The following is a 17,158-nucleotide window of genomic DNA, read 5'->3' as shown; positions in this document are numbered from 1 at the left end:
GCATTACATTTGTGGTTTTCCAATCCAGGGAATTTTGGTAGATTACAACCAATGCATCCATCTCTCCAGCCACTTCTTTTAAGACCCTAGAATGCAGGCCATTAGGTCCAGGGGACTTGTCCACCTTTAGTCCCATTATTTTACCAAGTACTTTTTCTTTAGTGATAGTAATTGTTTTAAGTTTCCCGCTCCCTATAGCCCCTTGATTATGTATTATTGGGATGTTTTTAGTGTCTTCTACCGTGAAGCCCAATACAAAGTATTTGTTCAAAACCCCTGTTCCCCTTTACTGATTCCCCAGTCTTACCCTCTTAAGAGACCAACGTTTATTTTAGCTACCCTCTTCTTTTTTATATGCCTGTAGAAGCTCTTACTATCTGTTTTTATATTTCTTGATGGTTTGCAGTCATAATCCATCTTCTCTCCCAATTTTTTTAGTCGTCCTTTGCTAGTTTAAAAAAAATTCCTAATCCTCTGGCCTCCCACTAATCTTGGCAATATTGTATGCCATTGTTTTCAAGAAGAGTCCATATAAAAGTTAGGAAAGGCTAGTAAGAAGACTTTGCCCGTGCCATCTTGAGTAGATGTTCTCCACTCATTTCAAACAAAACTTCACTCAAAATAAGAAGTAATTGTGTTTTTCTGTCTTTTGAAAATACTAACTGTCATAACTGAAAAGAAAATTAAATTACATATGTTGGCTATCTTTTAATCCTTGTGTAAAAAAAAAAAGCCTTAATTTTGATCGAAGACACATTAAACTGAAGGCATTGCCGAAACACTTGGCATTTTGCAGTATTTGAAGCTATCAGGTTAATGCATCAGGATATTAAAAACTTTCAAAATCCATGTTGGAATAGCTCAATTGTTTGGCGAAATCAGCACTTTGGAATTATGGCGACAATTTTGCCCAGTACTGCGCCCTGTTTTTTCGGCGCCCAGTGATTTTTCTGGCACTGAAACTTATTTTATAGATTCCACGATGTTGAGGTGCTGGCGTCGTCTACCAGCAGCAGAATGTTTGGCGCGATACGTTCTGGTGCTGATGTACGTTTAAAAGTAGCATGCGCGCCATTTCGGGCCATAAGGCCAACTTTTCTCATCGATAATTTTTAAATCGACGCACAGACACTAGAAACACCGTAGGAAAAAACCTTACCTGCAAATAAAGAAATCCGTGCTGGCCTGCTCCTATCCCCAGCCGAAGAGACTCCCTGGCTTTTACAAAAATTGAATGGAACTTTAAAAATAAAACAGATAAAAGAAAACTTATTATTGAAGTTACTCCTTCGATGATAGAACTGTAAGCATTCAAATAAAATACAAATCTTCACCACCTTTTCCATCGATGTCCCAAGTGCCCCAAAATTTTCTAAGATGTTCCTGAAGTCCAGGGAAGCCTTTTAAATCCACACGGCAGGCAAAATCACGAGATGAATAGGAGACTTCTACCCAAAAACATCAAGGGGTAGCCTTCTCCCAATCCTCCACGCAGCCTACTCGACCTGATTCTATCCCCGGCCAAAGTCCCAGGCCAAAGGTCCTCCACACGAGAGTGCAAGACACTCCAGGCACATAGGAAACCATCAGTGAATTTTAATAAAGATTGGATATTAAATTTTATTTATTAAATAATTCATCGAAAAAAAATTTATGTTTTAATAGTGTTGGAATGCTTAGGTGCACAATAATAAATAATATATTTGAAGGGATATTAAATTAGTGTAAAAATGTCTTTATACAATGGAATGGGATCTGATCAACCTCATAAGTATGTTTTGAAGCCTCCCTTCACTCTTGCCTTAGCCCTTCAACTGAAACCCTAATGTGTACCCAGTTCAAGTCCAGTCTCAACTATTGCAATGCGTCACTGAGTCGGGAGCAGCGTCGAGGAGGTGCGTGGAGAGGCCTATAAAAGGCTGCGAGGTCGGGCGGTGCGTCGTCGAGGAGGTGTGTGGAGAGGCCTATAAATGGCTGCGAGGTCGGGCAGTGCGTCGCTGAGTCGGGAGCAGCGTCGAGGAGGTGTGTGGAGAGGCGTGCTTGTGCAGCTACAAGGAGAAGGCAAAAAAGAAGCAGAAAGAAATAGAAAGGTGACGTCACAGCCAAGGGGGTAAGTGATTGGTTGATGATTGATGAGTAGTTTTTCTTTTTCTTCTTTCTCTTCTATAACAGTGAGTAAACTTTAGCATTGTTGCCAATTTAAGTGTATCTAAGGGTTAAGTCATGGCAGAAGAGCTCGGTCACGTGATATGCTCCTCCTGTACCATGTGTGAACTCGGACACTTCTGGTGTCCCTGACTACTACGTGTGCGGGAAGTGTATCCGCCTCCAGCTCCTGACGGACCTCGTTGCGGAATTGGAGCTGAGGGTGGATTCACTCTGGAGCATCCACGATGCTGAGAATGACGTGAGTAGCACGTGTAGGAGTTGGTCTTACCGCAGGTGAAGGGTCCACAACCAGCTAGGGAATGGAAGACCAGCAGAAAAAGCAGTGCAAGGAAGGTAGTGCAGGGGTCCCCTGCGGTCATCCCCCTGCAAAACAGATACACCGTTTTGAGTACTGTTGATGGGGATGACTCATCAGGGGAGGGCAGCGGCCAAGTTCATGGCACCGTGGCTGGCTCTGCTGCACAGGAGGGCAGGAAAAAGAATGGGAGAGCAATAGTGATAGGGGATTCGATTGTAAGGGGAATAGATAGGCGTTTCTGCGGCCGCAACCGAGACTCCAGGATGGTATGTTGCCTCCCTGGTGCAAGGGTCAAGGATGTCTCGGAGCGGGTGCAAGACATTCTGAAAAGGGAGGGTGAACAGCCAGTTGTTGTGGTGCACATTGGTACTAACGATATAGGTTTAAAAAAAAGGGATGAAGTCCTACGAGACGAATTTAAGGAGCTAGGAGCTAAATTAAAACGTAGGACCTCAAAAGTAGTAATCTCGGGATTGCTACCAGTGCCACGTGCTAGTCAGAGTAGGAATCGCAGGATAGCTCAGATGAATACGTGGCTCGAGCAGTGGTGCAACAGGGAGGGATTCAAATTCCTGGGGCATTGGAACCGGTTCTGGGGGAGGTGGGACCAGTACAAACCGGACGGTCTGCACCTGGGCAGGACCGGAACCAATGTCCTAGGGGGAGTGTTTGCTAGTGCTGTTGGGGAGGAGTTAAACTAAATATGGCAGGGGGATGGGAACCAATGCAGGGAGACAGAGGGAAACAAAAAGGAGACAAAAGCAAAAGACAGAAAGGAGATGAATAAAAGTGGAGGGCAGAGAAACCCAAGGCAAAAAACAAAAAGGGCCACTGAGTATATAGGGGCTGCAGGAGGGATCAAAACTAAAAATCATGGTTTAAAAACTAGGATTAAAACACTCTATCTAAACACACGCAGCATTCGAAATAAAGTAAATGAGTTGACAGCACAAATCATTACAAATGGGTATGATTTGGTGGCCATTACAGAAACGTGGTTGCAGGGTGGCCAAGACTGGGAATTAAACATAAAGGGGCATCTGATGATTCGGAAAGATAGACAAGAAGGGAAAGGAGGTGGGGTAGCTCTGTTAATAAAAGATGATATCAGGGCAGTTGTGAGAGACGATATTGGCTCTAATGAACAAAATGTTGAATCATTGTGGGTGGAGATTAGAGATAGTAAGGGGAAAAAGTCACTGGTGGGCGTAGTTTATAGGCCCCCAATTAATAACTTCACGGTGGGGCAGGCAATAATCAAGGAATAATGGAGGCATGTGAAAAAGGAACGGCAGTAATCATGGGGGATTTTAACCTACATATCGATTGGTCAAATCAAATCGCACGGGGTAGCCTGGAGGAGGAATTCATAGAATGCATACGGAATTGTTTCTTAGAACAGTATGTTACAGAACCTACCAGGGAGCAAGCTATCTTAGATCTGGTCCTGTGTAATGAGACAGGAATAATAAACAATCTCCTAGTAAAAGATCCCCTCAGAATGAGTGATCACAGTATGGTTGAATTTGTAATCCAGATTGAGGGTGAGGAAGTAGTGTCTCAAACGAGCATACTATGTGTAAACAAAGGGGACTACAGTGGGATGAGGGCAGAGTTGGCTAAAGTAGACTGGAAACACAGACTAAACGGTGGCACAATTGAGGAACAGTGGAGGACTTTTAAGGAGCTCTTTCATAGTGCTCAACAAAGATATATTCCAGTGAAAAAGAAGGGCGGTAAGAGAAGGGATAACCAGCCATGAATAACCAAGGAAATAAAGGAGAGTATCAAATTAAAAACCAATGCGTATAAGGTGGCCAAGGTTAGTGGGAAACTAGAAGATTGGGAAAATTTTAAACAACAGCAAAGAATGACTAAGAAAGCAATAAAGAAAGGAAAGATAGATTACGAAGGTAAACTTGCGCAAAACATAAAAACAGATAGTAAAAGCTTTTACAGATATATAAAACGGAAAAGAGTGACTAAAGTAAATGTTGGTCCCTCAGAAGATGAGAAGGGGGGTTTAATAATGGGAAATGTGGAAATGGCTGAGACCTTAAACAATTATTTTGCTTCGGTCTTCACAGTGGAAGACACAAAAACCATGCCAAAAATTGCTGGCCACAGGAATGTGGGAAGGGAGGACCTTGAGACAATCACTATCACGAAGGGGGTAGTGCTGGACAGGCTAATGGGACTCAAGGTAGACAAGTCCCCTGGTCCTGATGAAATGCATCCCAGGGTATTAAAAGAGATGGCGGAAGTTATAGCAGATGCATTCGTTATAATCTACCAAAATTCTCTGGACTCTGGGGAGGTACCAGCGGATTGGAAAGCAGCTAATGTAATGCCTTTGTTTAAAAAAAGGGGGCAGACAAAAGGCAGGTAACTGTAGGCCGGTTAGTTTAACATCTGTAGTGGGGAAAATGCTTGAAACTATCATTAAGGAAGAAATAGCGGGACATCGAGATAGGAATAGTGCAATCAAGCAGACGCAACATGGATTCATGAAGGGGAAATCATGTTTAACTAATTTACTGGAATTCTTTGAGGATATAACGAGCATGGTGGATAGAGGTGTACCGATGGATGTGGTGTATTTAGATTTCCAAAAGGCATTCGATAAGGTGCCACACAAAAGGTTACTGCAGAAGATAGAGGTACGTGGAGTCAGAGGAAATGTATTAGCATGGATAGAGAATTGGCTGGCTAACAGAAAGCAGAGAGTCGGGATAAATGGGTCCTTTTCGGGTTGGAAATCGGTGGTTAGTGGTGTGCCACAGGGATCGGTGCTGGGACCACAACTGTTTACAATGTACATAGGTGACCTGGAAGAGGGGACAGAGTGTAGTGTAACAAAATTTGCAGATGACACAAAGATTAGTGGGAAAGCGGGTTGTGTAGAGGACACAGAGAGGCTGCAAAAAGATTTAGATAGGTTAAGCGAATGGGCTAAGGTTTGGCAGATGGAATACAATGTCGGAAAGTGTGAGGTCATCCACCTTGGGGGGGGGGGGGGGGGGAAACAGTAAAAGGGAATATTATTTGAATGGGGAGAAATTACAACATGCTGCAGTGCAGAGGGACCTGGGGGGTCCTTGTGCATGAATCCCAAAAATGTTAGTTTGCAGGTGCAGCAGGTAATCAGGAAGGCGAATGGAATCTTGGCCTTCATTGTGAGGGGGGGTGGAGTACAAAAGCAGGGAGGTCCTCCTGCAACTGTATAGGGTATTGGTGAGGCAGGCCCTGGAGTACTGCGTGCAGTTTTGGTCACCTTAAGGAAGGATATACTAGCTTTGGAGGGGGTACAGAGACGATTCACTAGGCTGATTCCGGAGATGAGGGGGTTACCTTATGATGATAGATTGAGCAGACTGGGTCTTTACTCGTTGGAGTTCAGAAGGATGAGGGGTGATCTTATAGAAACATTTAAAATAATGAAAGGGATAGACAAGATAGAGGCAGAGAGGTTGTTTCCACTGGTCGGGGAGACGAGAACTAGGGGACACAGCCTCAAAATACGGGTGAGCCAATTTAAAACCGAGTTGAGAAGGAATTTCTTCTCCCAGAGTGTTGTGAATGTGTGGAATTCTCTGCCCAAGAAAGCAGTTGAGGCTAGCTCATTGAATGTATTCAAGTCACAGATAGATAGATTTTTAACTAATAAGGGAATTAAGGGTTACGGGGAGCGGGCAGGTAAGTGGAGCTGAGTCCACGGCCAGATCAGCCATGATCTTGTTGAATGGCAGAGCAGGCTCGAGGGGCTAGATGGCCTGCTCCTGTTCCTAATTCTTATGTTCGTTCTTATGTTCTTATGTCCTTGACGGGCTTGCATCCGCCACCTCCCTTAAACTTTAGCTCATCCAAAGTGCACTGTACTAAGGTGTTCATGGATCTAGTCTGGGTCAAGGTCACTGATACATGCACCATGGTCCTGCGTTGCATGTATCAGTGACCCAGAACAAGTCCGGATCCATGAGCACCGTTGTACTGGAACGTGCCCCTGTATCATTTAAACTTATGGGTTACAAGGAATGAGGCCATTTGACATGTTCAGTCCGTTCCTTTATCCAAAAATATTTAGTGGTGCTGCATTAAAAAATGAAGTGCAGGAGCCAGGTTAAAAGTGCAAAAAAGATGTGTTTATTAAACAGTTGTAGTTAGCTGAAATGACTTATCTTTAAACTTTCATAACTTTAAAAACTTTAATGAATGATGTGGCAACCTTTCAAAAGAACAATCAACCCAACAAACAAACAAGCCATCTACCCTCCTCCTTCGTGCTGTGTGCCACTCCTGCCCCAGTGGATGCCACGACCCTTGCGCGTACCTGTTGCAGACTTCGGCTTCCTTGCCCACCTTAACCCGAGGTTTAATGTGCATTTTTTCTGACGTGGTGTTTCTTGCTGTTGGGTTACAACAGGGACAGAGCCAAAATTTGTCGATGTGGAAGGCCCAGGTTCCTCGTCTTAATCATCCTCAGCCTCTGGATTAACCCCTGATTTTGGTGCGGAGTAGAAAACGTTCTTTGCATCAATGACAGCCTGGGTGATTCCCCCCTATTGCTGCTGCTACTACCTCTGTCCCGAAAGTCTTTCCACCTGTAATGACAGTCCCGCAATTTCTCCCCTCACCTCACCCATTCCTCCAGCCAGTGTTGCTAACTCTACCCTCACCCCACCGAAGGCTTCCAGGAGCATTCGCGATTGTTAGATGTTCTCCCCGCTCATCCCCACAAGATGTCCTATGTTTCTGCATCAGCTCTCCCTTCCACCCTCCTTTGACGTCTCGCAGTTGTGGCTTGCTGCGACACACTGGGACCCGCAGCCTCAGAAGGCACACCTCGAAATGTCCCATCGTTGATTCACTCAGGAAAGGACTTGGAATCCTCGCGGGGTTCAGCAGCTCCAAATCCAGGGTAACCATCTCGTCGTTGAATCTTGCTGCCCACCGTTCTCCTGAATTGGAATATCTGGAGTGGCGGTTTCCTGAACATGCTCCTCTTCAATTTCAGGTGCACCATCTGTCGTCTCCTGATGCGCAACATCTGCAAAATAAAAGATAGTTACTTGGTTAGCAGCATTGTGGAAGGAGAAGCGTAGGCAGCACATGCAGTAACGTAACATTTAGCCAACCCAGACTGTGCCAATAGCAGGGCTTACCCTCTATTGGAAAACTGAGACCAGCTTCCGCGTTGATGGTTGGTCTTCTCCTGTAACATTTAATCAGATACGCTAACCTCTGCTCCACAGCTGTTAGTTGCAGCCTACTTGGTGGACCTCCTCCAGTTTGTGATTGTTCTCGGTTGATCTGTGACACCATCTTCTGCAAAGATGAAAATTAAACTTATTAAAGAAAGGTTCCTTCTGCGCGCATGTGTACACACACACGGATCACATTTACAGATGTTATTGCAATGCATAAATATAAATATATTTTAAAACCTGAATATATTTAAATATAAATTATTACTTAGTCATTGCTTGTCCGAGGTCCTGCCACTTCTTTTTCAGCTGCGCACCAGTTCTCGGCATGATAGAGACTGCATCAAACTCGACTGCGACCTGGTCCCAAAACTTTTGCGAATACAGAGGGTTTCTTTTTACCGAAGCTCCACTTGTTTTCAAGAACTTCCCATCTACTCTCAATTAAGTCTACCAGGGGCTCAACTTCTTCCGCAAGGAATCTCTTGGGCCTTACAACTTCCCCTTCTTCTACTCTGCCCCTTTTGCCTTCTCTGCGCTCTTCCCTTACAGCCATTTAGTGATTGAAACTGTATTTCTGACCTGCAAATCCACCTCGGCCACCAATGGGTTCTCAATGGTGATCCACACAGTCCACAAACGGCTGATTTTTTTTTTTTTCTTTTCTACTGCGCATGCGCAGATTTTTTTTCCCCAATGAGTTGTCAGCTTTTGAGCGCATGTGCTATACGTTTTAAGCGCACACTCTAAGCACCCACCCCCCCCGGAGATTGACTCGGGTAGTGCCGGCACGACAGGATATTTGTTTGCCGGAAACTTGGGATTTTTTTTCCCCCAACATAGATGGTCCACAACAAAACATGCATACAGGTCAGTGAACACATTTATTTTTCCTTGGGGAAAATTGGGGCCTAGAACTCATGTTGAGGAAAGATCTACAAAAGAGGAATAAAATGAAGCTGATAAAAATTCCAAATATAGTTAACTGTCCCATTTAAAAAATGTGGTGGTTTGTTTGCTCTAGGACAGAATCAGCAGCATATATAGATGTCATGTGATCCCTGGTTGTTCATAGACTAAATCCAAGTTATACCTCATTCTCCTTGCAGTACACTAATAACGGGTTCTACGAGCTGTGTTTATTGAAATTATTTATCCCTGTAACAATTCTTGATTTCAAATTCTTGTTTATGGAGTACGCAGTGCTTTAGTGAAAGTTTTTTGTCAGAAGACACTTAGAACTTGCATGTGGTTAAGATAATCAGTTTTTTTTTGTCGGTGGGTGGGGAGTAGGGGAGCTTTTTGTGAAAATTTGTGACTGGCTCTTTAGTGAGAACCAGATTTCCGTTTTTGTATGTTCCCTTTGAAAAATGCTATGGTGTGAATAAATTAGTTTGTTTTCTCGGCTGTGCTCCAAAGGAGCTGCAAGCTATGTAGGTCATTACTGAAAACCAGTTTTACCAACATGCTGGTAATTTAGATGTGTTTTTTAGATGTATTGTATTTTTTTGAGATTTTTTACTCTTGTAATGATTAATCATTGAGAAGTGCTTGTATGTCAGTTATAATACATTTCAATTTCAGTAGGGCCAACTAGGAATGATATTGTTAATAGATTACCTGTTGAAAAGTCAAAGAGCTGTTTTTGTTGCTCTGAAAATATTTTGGGATTCAGATTTCTTGATGTATATTGTTTCACTAGAATAAATATTAAGTGTTGTAATCAATACTCTTATCAATGCTGTTAAATACTTTTTGAACATAATTTTCAAGCTAAAAGTCATTGATTGCTATCTGCTGGAAAGTGAGTATGGATGATAGATGAGAGCAGTATTGGGCTTGGCTGTGACACCTGTTGTGGTCGAAAGCTGCCAACACTCGCTATCTGAGGTTCTGAATGAAGAATGGCCACTTGGGTGAGGGCCAGAGAGCTGCTGGAACTCATGGAACTGGTGTCCCAGCACGAGTTGGCACCCTCCGTGGAAGAGGGGAGGGGAGAGACAAATGGATAGCTTTGATTAACTTAATGTTGAGATGCATATGCATTAGGTGGTTTTTTCTTTTTAGACAGAACTTAGCATTGAAATTCCACACTAATACACTGTAATACTTCAGTAAGAATTCTTCATTAGGTGTATGTCATAACACACTTATTTTGGCTTGTGAAATACATTTTATTATTTTGGAGAAAAAAATTGAGTACCAAATGAGAATTAAGGTTCACTCTTAATAGATTGATTTCTTTTGCTTTTAATTATTTAAAGTTTATATAAAGCAGTACTCAAGTTAACAATTCAGTGTGACGTATTTGATTAGATACTTTACATTTTCATCTTTTTTTAAACTTTCACAATCAGTTGAAAGAACAGTTATTTCCAAGCTCTTATCAATAATTTTTTTAGTTTAAAATACCAATAGCACCAAACAAAGAAAGATTATTTAAAGCTTTATGACAAATGTCCTTGAATGATTGGGAAAACTTAATATTTTCAGGGATAAAGTTTCTTCCAAACAACAACATGGGATAAACAGCACAGAAGTAGGCCATTCGGCCCAACCAGTCAATGCTGGTGTTTATGCTCCATTCGAACCTCCTCTCGTCTTTCCTCATCTAACTCTTATCAGCATAACTCTCTTCCCATCTCCCTCATATATACTTATCTAACTGCCCCTTAAATAACGGCCATCACACGTTTTTTAAAAAAAAATCCACACACAGGCATTTTCCACCCTTCAAGATGTAGTTCGGAATACAGGATATTAGGTCCTTCATTGAAACACCTGTGAACTCATCCCTTTTCAGCGTGGAAGCAAGTCATCCTCGTTTCGAGGGACTGCCTCTGATGACGATGAGTGCATCTATACTGCAGGTGTGATGTCCGAAAACCTTGGGATCGAGGCCGTTCCGGATTTCGGAACATCTTTGCCTGGGCCGAGGGAGGAAGGTAGGGTAGGGGCGGGATCGGTCGGGCTGCTGGAGGTCAGGGGCGAGGCCGGAGGAGGTTGGTCGGAGCGAGGTCGGTCCGGTCGCTGGAGGTCGGGGTGGGGGGCGTGGGGCGGGGTGGTCGGGCTGTCAGAGGCCTGGGGTGTTGTCGGGCCGAGGCTGGGGAAAGTTGGGCGGCCGGAAACTGGGGCTGGTTGGGTGGAGGTCGGGCGGCCAAGGCGGGGGAGTCCAGATTTCGGAACGTTTTCCGGACAACCCTGGCGCGGATCAGCCCGGATTCGCTTCATCCAATCCCTGTGGTAGTGAGTTCCACATTTTCACTTCTCTGGATAAAGAAGTTGCTTCTGAATTCCCTATTTGATTGCTTGATGACTATCTTATATTGATGGCCTCTAGTTATGCTCTTCCTCATAAGTAGAAACACTCTCTGTATCTACTTCATCAAAACTTTTCATAATTTTAAAGACCTTTATTAAATCACCCCTCAGCCTGCTCTTTTCAAGAGAAAAAAGACCCAGTCTGTTCATCCTTTCCTGCTCGGTATACCCTCGCATTTCTGATATCATCCTTGTAAATTTTCCTTGCACCCTCTCCAGTGCCTCAATATCCTTTTGATAATATGGTGGCCAGAATTTCATGCAGCACTCCCAAGTGTGGTCTGACCAAGGTTTGATACCAGTTTAGCTACTTTTCAATTCTATCCCTCTAGAAATAAACCTTAGTGCTTGATTTGCTTTTTTATGGCCTTGTTAACCTCTGTCGCTTAGTGATTTGTGTATTTCTACTCCGAGATCCCTTTTCTGCTCTACCTCACCGACTCTCGCCCTCCAAGTAAAACGTGACCTCTCTATCCTTCCTACCAAAATGTAAGTTTATTAATGTCCTTCTGCAATTTTTTGCAGTCTTCCTCCATATTGACGATCTGCCCCCACCAATTTGGTGACATCCGGAAACTTCGAAATTGTGTTTTTGATTCCCAAGTCTAACTCGTTAATATAAACTGAACAACAGTGAGCCTTCTGGAACACCACTTCTAACCTTTGGCCACATTGAATAGCTACCCTTTACTCTTATTCTCTGTTTTTTGTCTTGAAGCCAGCTAGCTATCCATTCTGCTATTTGTCCCGTGACTCCACATTCTCTGACCTTATTCATTAGTTTATTATGGAGTACCTTATCGAAGGCCTTTTGAAAATCTAGATAAATTATATCTCCTGCATTACCCTTGTCTACTCTCTGTTACCTCTTCAAAAATTCAATGAGGTTGGTCCAGCAAGACTTTCCCTTTTGAAATCCATGCTGACTATTCATTATTATGTTTTTGGTTTCTAGATGTTCTATTTTCCTCTTTCATAGGGATTCCATTATTTTCCTACCACCGATGTTAAGCTGACTGGTCTATAGTTCCCTGGACATGTTCTATATCTCCCTTCTTAAATATAGGTATTACGTTAGCTATCTGCCAGTCCTCCGCTACACCATGTTCTAATAAATTATTAAATGTGTAGTAATGCCTCTGCGATCTCCTCCCTAGATTCTCTTAAAATGCGTGGATGTAATCCGTCCGGACCAGGCGTTCTATCCTGAGTTTGATTAGTTTATTTAACATATATGTACTTTCTTTATTATAAATGCAGTTATCTCATTAATAATCCCATCATCCAATGTCATGTCCACCCGTTCTATCTCCCTGGTTAATACTGAAGCAAAGTAGTTATTTAATATCGTTGCATGTGGTATTCTGTTCATCCCTTAGTAGTCCTATTCCCATCCTGATCTTCCTTTTTCATTCATGTGCCTGCAAAATATTACTAGTTTTATGTTCAGTTCCATTCACAACTCCTCAGAAAATGAAGCAGTCCATGCTCTCAGGCAGCAAATTCTGGACGACATTCAAGCTTGGGCTGATAAATGGCAAGCAACATTCACACCACACAAGTGCCAGGCAATAACCATCTCCAACAAGCAAGAGTTTAACCACCTAACATCAACATCCTGGGAGTAACCATTGACCAGAAACTTAACTGGACCAGCCACATAAATACGGTGGCAACAAGCAGGTCAGAGGCTGGGTATTCTGCGGCAAATGTCTTGCCTCCTGACTCCCCAAAACCTTACCACCATCTACAAGGCACAAGACAGGAGTGTGATGGAAAACACTCAAGAAGCTAGACTCCATCCAGGACAAAGCAGCCCACGTGATTGACGCCCATCCACCATCTGCAACATTCACTCCCTCCACCACCGGTGCATCATGGCTGCAGTTTGTACCATCTACGAGATGCACTGCAGCAACTCGTCAAGGTTTCTTCGGCATCTCCTCCCAAACCCACAACCTCTACCACCTAGAAGGACAAGGGCAGCAGGCGCATGATAGTACCATTACCTGCAAGTTCCCTCCAAGTTACACACCATCCTGACTTGGAAGTATATCGCCATTCCTTCATTGTCACTGGGCCAAAATCCTGGAACTACCTCCCTAACAGCACTGTGGTAGTATCTTCAACACAAGAACTGCAGTGGTTCAAGAAGACATAGAAACATAGAAAATAGGTGCAGGAGTAGGCCATTCGGCCCTTCGAGCCTGCACTGCCATTCACAAAGATCATGGCTGATCACTACCACCACCTCAAGGGCAATTGGAGATGGGCAATAAATGCTGGCCTTGCCAGCGATGCCTGCAACTGGGAACAAATAAAAAAAATAATAATAATTTCATAGTTCCTATTTGCCTTCCTAATTGGTTTTTTGACTTCTCTCCTAATCTATTTATATTCTCCCTTATCCTGCTTTCCCCTGCTGTCCATGTACTTCATGTATGCCTCTTTCCTTACCCTCAATGTTTCTCTTATGGCTTTATTCTACCATTGTGTCTCATTAGTGTTTAGCTTGTTTTTTAGCGGAATATATTTTTCCTGGACTCTGTTAAATACCGTTTTAAATGTTTCCCATTGCTGTTCTACGCCATTGTTTGACAAAGAAAGGGACCAATATCATACTACATCACAGACAATGCTTCAGTTTTGTGTCACATACATTTTTTTCTGAATTGGGAGTGTAGACAAACCAAGCAGTGATGCATTTTTTCACTATTTAGTACCCTGAAAAGCTGCAAGTAGTTGCTAATTATATAATTTTGATAATCTTTGCAATTTCATAGTGTAGTTATTTGTTACTGCAACTGAAGCACTTTACATGTACTGTAATGCCAGCTGAGGAGTGCATTCAGAGGGAAGGATGTAATTTGTTGCCTAGCTAAACTTTTTTGGTCGGTCAGATAGATTGGCTTCGGGTGCATATCCAGTTATATTGACCTCCTTTTGTGAATAAAAACATTCCACGGATTCACATTAACTTTAGACTCAATTTTGGTAGTGGCTTTTGTGAGAGTATTAATACATATGATCCTTTTAAATTCTGATATTCTTTGCAAGTGTCACAATGTGACCAGTTTAAAAAAAAAAAATAATAATTTGTTGGTCTAGTTTTCTGTATATTCTCCTTTGATGAAGTAATGGAGAGATTTGATGAAGGTGTTTGATAAATTACACATAATAGACTTGTTGGCTAAATTGGAGCCCATAGGTAGTAACAGACTACAGAAGGGTATAGACAGATTGGTGAAATCAGAAGCCACACGGCAGTTGCAATTTAATGAAGAGAATTGTGAAGTGATGAGAGTCAATATAAATTAAATGGTACAATTTTAAAGGGGATGCAGGAATAGAGAGACCTGGGTGTGTACATACACAAATCAGGACAAGTTGAGATGTATACGGTATCCTTAGCTCTCTAAATAGAGGCATAGAGTACAAAAACAAGGATGTGATGCTCAACCTTTAAATCACTGGTTAGGCTCCAACTGGAGTATTGGCCCGGAATTTGCAGTTAGCAGCAAAGCAAAGGCATTCGCTGCTGGCCCTGAAGTTCACTTTGCACAAGGATCTGACGATTCCTGTGTCAAAAATTTCGGGTTTTCCGACCTTTAATTCAAATTAACGAACTAGTGGAGATTCCCTTGTGAAAACTTCAGTGACGTCAACAGGCTGTTCAAGCAGCCAATCAAAACGTAGAATTCTCAGACAGCGAACAAGGAAGTGAGTAAGTTCTTAAAATTCTAACTTAAAAAAAAATAGAAATAGAAAGATTGGGCCTCTTGCATGGGGAAAAGGCAAACCTGAAATAAAGGGGGACAAACTCTTTCTCCCGCGCCCCCCCCAAATGTTTTGGAAAGCTTCCTAAATGAATTTTTATTAAAATGGACAAATCATACTACACAAAATTCAAATTAAAGTTTTCCAGGCCCTTAACATTTATTTAGCTGTCAAAACCCCAGTTACACCTAATCCCTTTGGGTCCAACTTTGAGTGGGGAATTTAACAGCATACTTACTGCAGAAGAATGAAAGTGTTTGTCAGTTTTAATGAATTGGCTGACTACACAGATTGGCGGCTCTGTGGGGGGTCGGGGAATGTCGCAGCGCTGCCTGTTTTGGAGCTATCAATGAACAACCGCTATTTCGGGATTTCTGCACGCACATGCGCCAAATCCTGAAGTTGTGGTCAGTTTCAAAGGCGGAATGGCGGCGAACGCTGCCAATTCACCACCATCAGGACTGCAAATTCTGGGCTAATGTGTTCAATTCTTGGCACCACACTTTAGGAAGGATATCAAGGCCTTCGAGAGAGTGCAGAGGAGATTTACGAGAATGGTGCCAGTGATACTGAACTTTAGTTATGTGGCAAGACTAGAGAAGCTTAAAGCAGAGAGGCTAAGGGGAGATTTAATAGGTGTTCAAAATTATGAAGTGTTTTGATGGAGTGAATAATGTTTCCAATGGCAGAAAAGTCGGTAACCAGAGGGCACAGATTTACGTAATTGGCAAAAGAAGCAGACACGAGATTTTTTTCTACACAGCAAGTTATGATGATCTGAAATGCACTGCCTGAAAAAGTGGTGGGAGCAGGATTCAATAATAACTTTGAAAAGACTTGAAGGGGAAAAATGTGTTGGGCTATGTGGAAAGCACATGGGAATGGGACTAGTTGGATAGCTCTTTCAAATAGCTAGTACAGGCATGCTGAACCGAAGGGCCTCCTTCTGTGCTGTGTCTGTGTTATGATTCTATATGCCTGATGCTGAATATTGTAAATTAGAATTGGAGAAATATGTAGATCCACAGAATGCTCCAGCATCTTGTAATTTTGGTCTTGGATATCCTTCATCAGTATTCACTGCATTAATTGTTAGGCTATTGTACAGCCAACTTCATGAGCCAGAATAATAGTTTTCAAATATATTGGCTGAAAGCAGTCAATGTTTGATTCCAGAGTGAATGTTGATGTATATCAGTAAAGTGCAGTTTTGTTTTGAGACTTTTTGTGGTGGTTGATATTTGGGTGCACTGAAATTACTGTAAGGCTATATTGGAAAATTCTGAGTTGTCTTATCTTTTTCCTTTTCAAGAATGCTTCAGAACAACCAATTGAAAACCATACCAAGTGATGCCCTAAAAGGACTCTCTACACTACAATCACTGTAAGTATTGTTTGCAGCTCTATTTTAGCTATATTTTTTAACCTACTGAAGCACTCTTGAAATTATTCCAGAATAATTTGCCCATGCTGTTCAAAATATATATATATTGTTTGACACTGCTATAGTTTATTAATAACTTTTAATGTATTTATTTCAGCTTGAAGTTCCTGTCCAATGTCTTTCTTTCCTTGTGTTAATTTATAAAATTTAAATCTTCGCCCTTACTTTTCATTACAAAAGATTGGATTTGTTTACTTAATTCTTATCATTTTGTCTCTTAAGATTGATGAATAATCTTCTTAGGCGGTCCCTCATAACGAGGATGACTTGCTCCCACGCCAAAAAAGGATGAGTTCACAGGTGTTTCAATGAAGGACCTAATATTTCAAGTCCTGAACTACATATTGAAGGGTTGGAAGATGCCTGTGCGTGGATTTTTTTAAATGTGTGGTGGCCGTTGCACACCAACCACCACACGTGCTTGACAGAGCTGGGTCTTGTTCCAGTGGCAAGGATTAACCAAGACGACTGGAGACCAGCTCTACTGCACGAACCTAGTGCGTACACGTCGCAGTGTGGACTGGCCCGTGCTGCCCTTGGGGCCCTCGCCTCTTCTGGGCCGTGAACTCTCACTTCTCCTGGGCCCCGATCACGTCGCTCTAGAATCTCTCCCCACTCCTGTTGCACCTGCCCATGCTCCATTCAGCGACCTGGATAATTGGTGAGGCCCAATCTAGTCGCCCTCTTCACATGCGTCGCCCTCCCGGACAGGCTCGCGCTGTACCTTGTAGTGGTATGCCGCCACGCTGCTCCAGGGCGGCCATACGCCGCTCATTTAATGGCCCCGACCTGTCGCTGGTGGTCTCTCGCAGGTCGGGGCCATAATTGATGAATAGGTACCACTTGGAGTGCAGACTGTGCCATTCACAGGAATTATTCTTCATACTTGCATGCTGAAGTACTGATAACCTAGTGCATCATGGGTACAAGCTTCAGCTATACTAA

At 42.7% G+C, this 17,158-nt stretch overlaps 1 protein-coding gene across 1 annotated transcript in view; it reads left to right on the top strand.

Annotated features, from left to right (window-relative positions):
• Positions 1-17,158, top strand: part of lgr4 (leucine-rich repeat containing G protein-coupled receptor 4) — a 162,302-nt gene that overhangs the window by 65,415 nt on the left and 79,729 nt on the right. Inside the window, exon 6 of the mRNA XM_070899688.1 lies at positions 16,082-16,153. Within this exon, the coding sequence (XP_070755789.1) occupies positions 16,082-16,153 (72 nt within the window). The remainder of the gene's footprint in view (positions 1-16,081; positions 16,154-17,158) is intronic.

The sequence above is a fragment of the Pristiophorus japonicus genome, chromosome 14 (assembly GCF_044704955.1).
Source record: "Pristiophorus japonicus isolate sPriJap1 chromosome 14, sPriJap1.hap1, whole genome shotgun sequence".
NCBI classification, from domain to species: Eukaryota; Metazoa; Chordata; class Chondrichthyes; family Pristiophoridae; genus Pristiophorus; species Pristiophorus japonicus.
The sequence above is the reverse complement of the archived record's forward strand: the minus strand, read 5'-3'. Positions and strand labels throughout refer to the sequence as shown.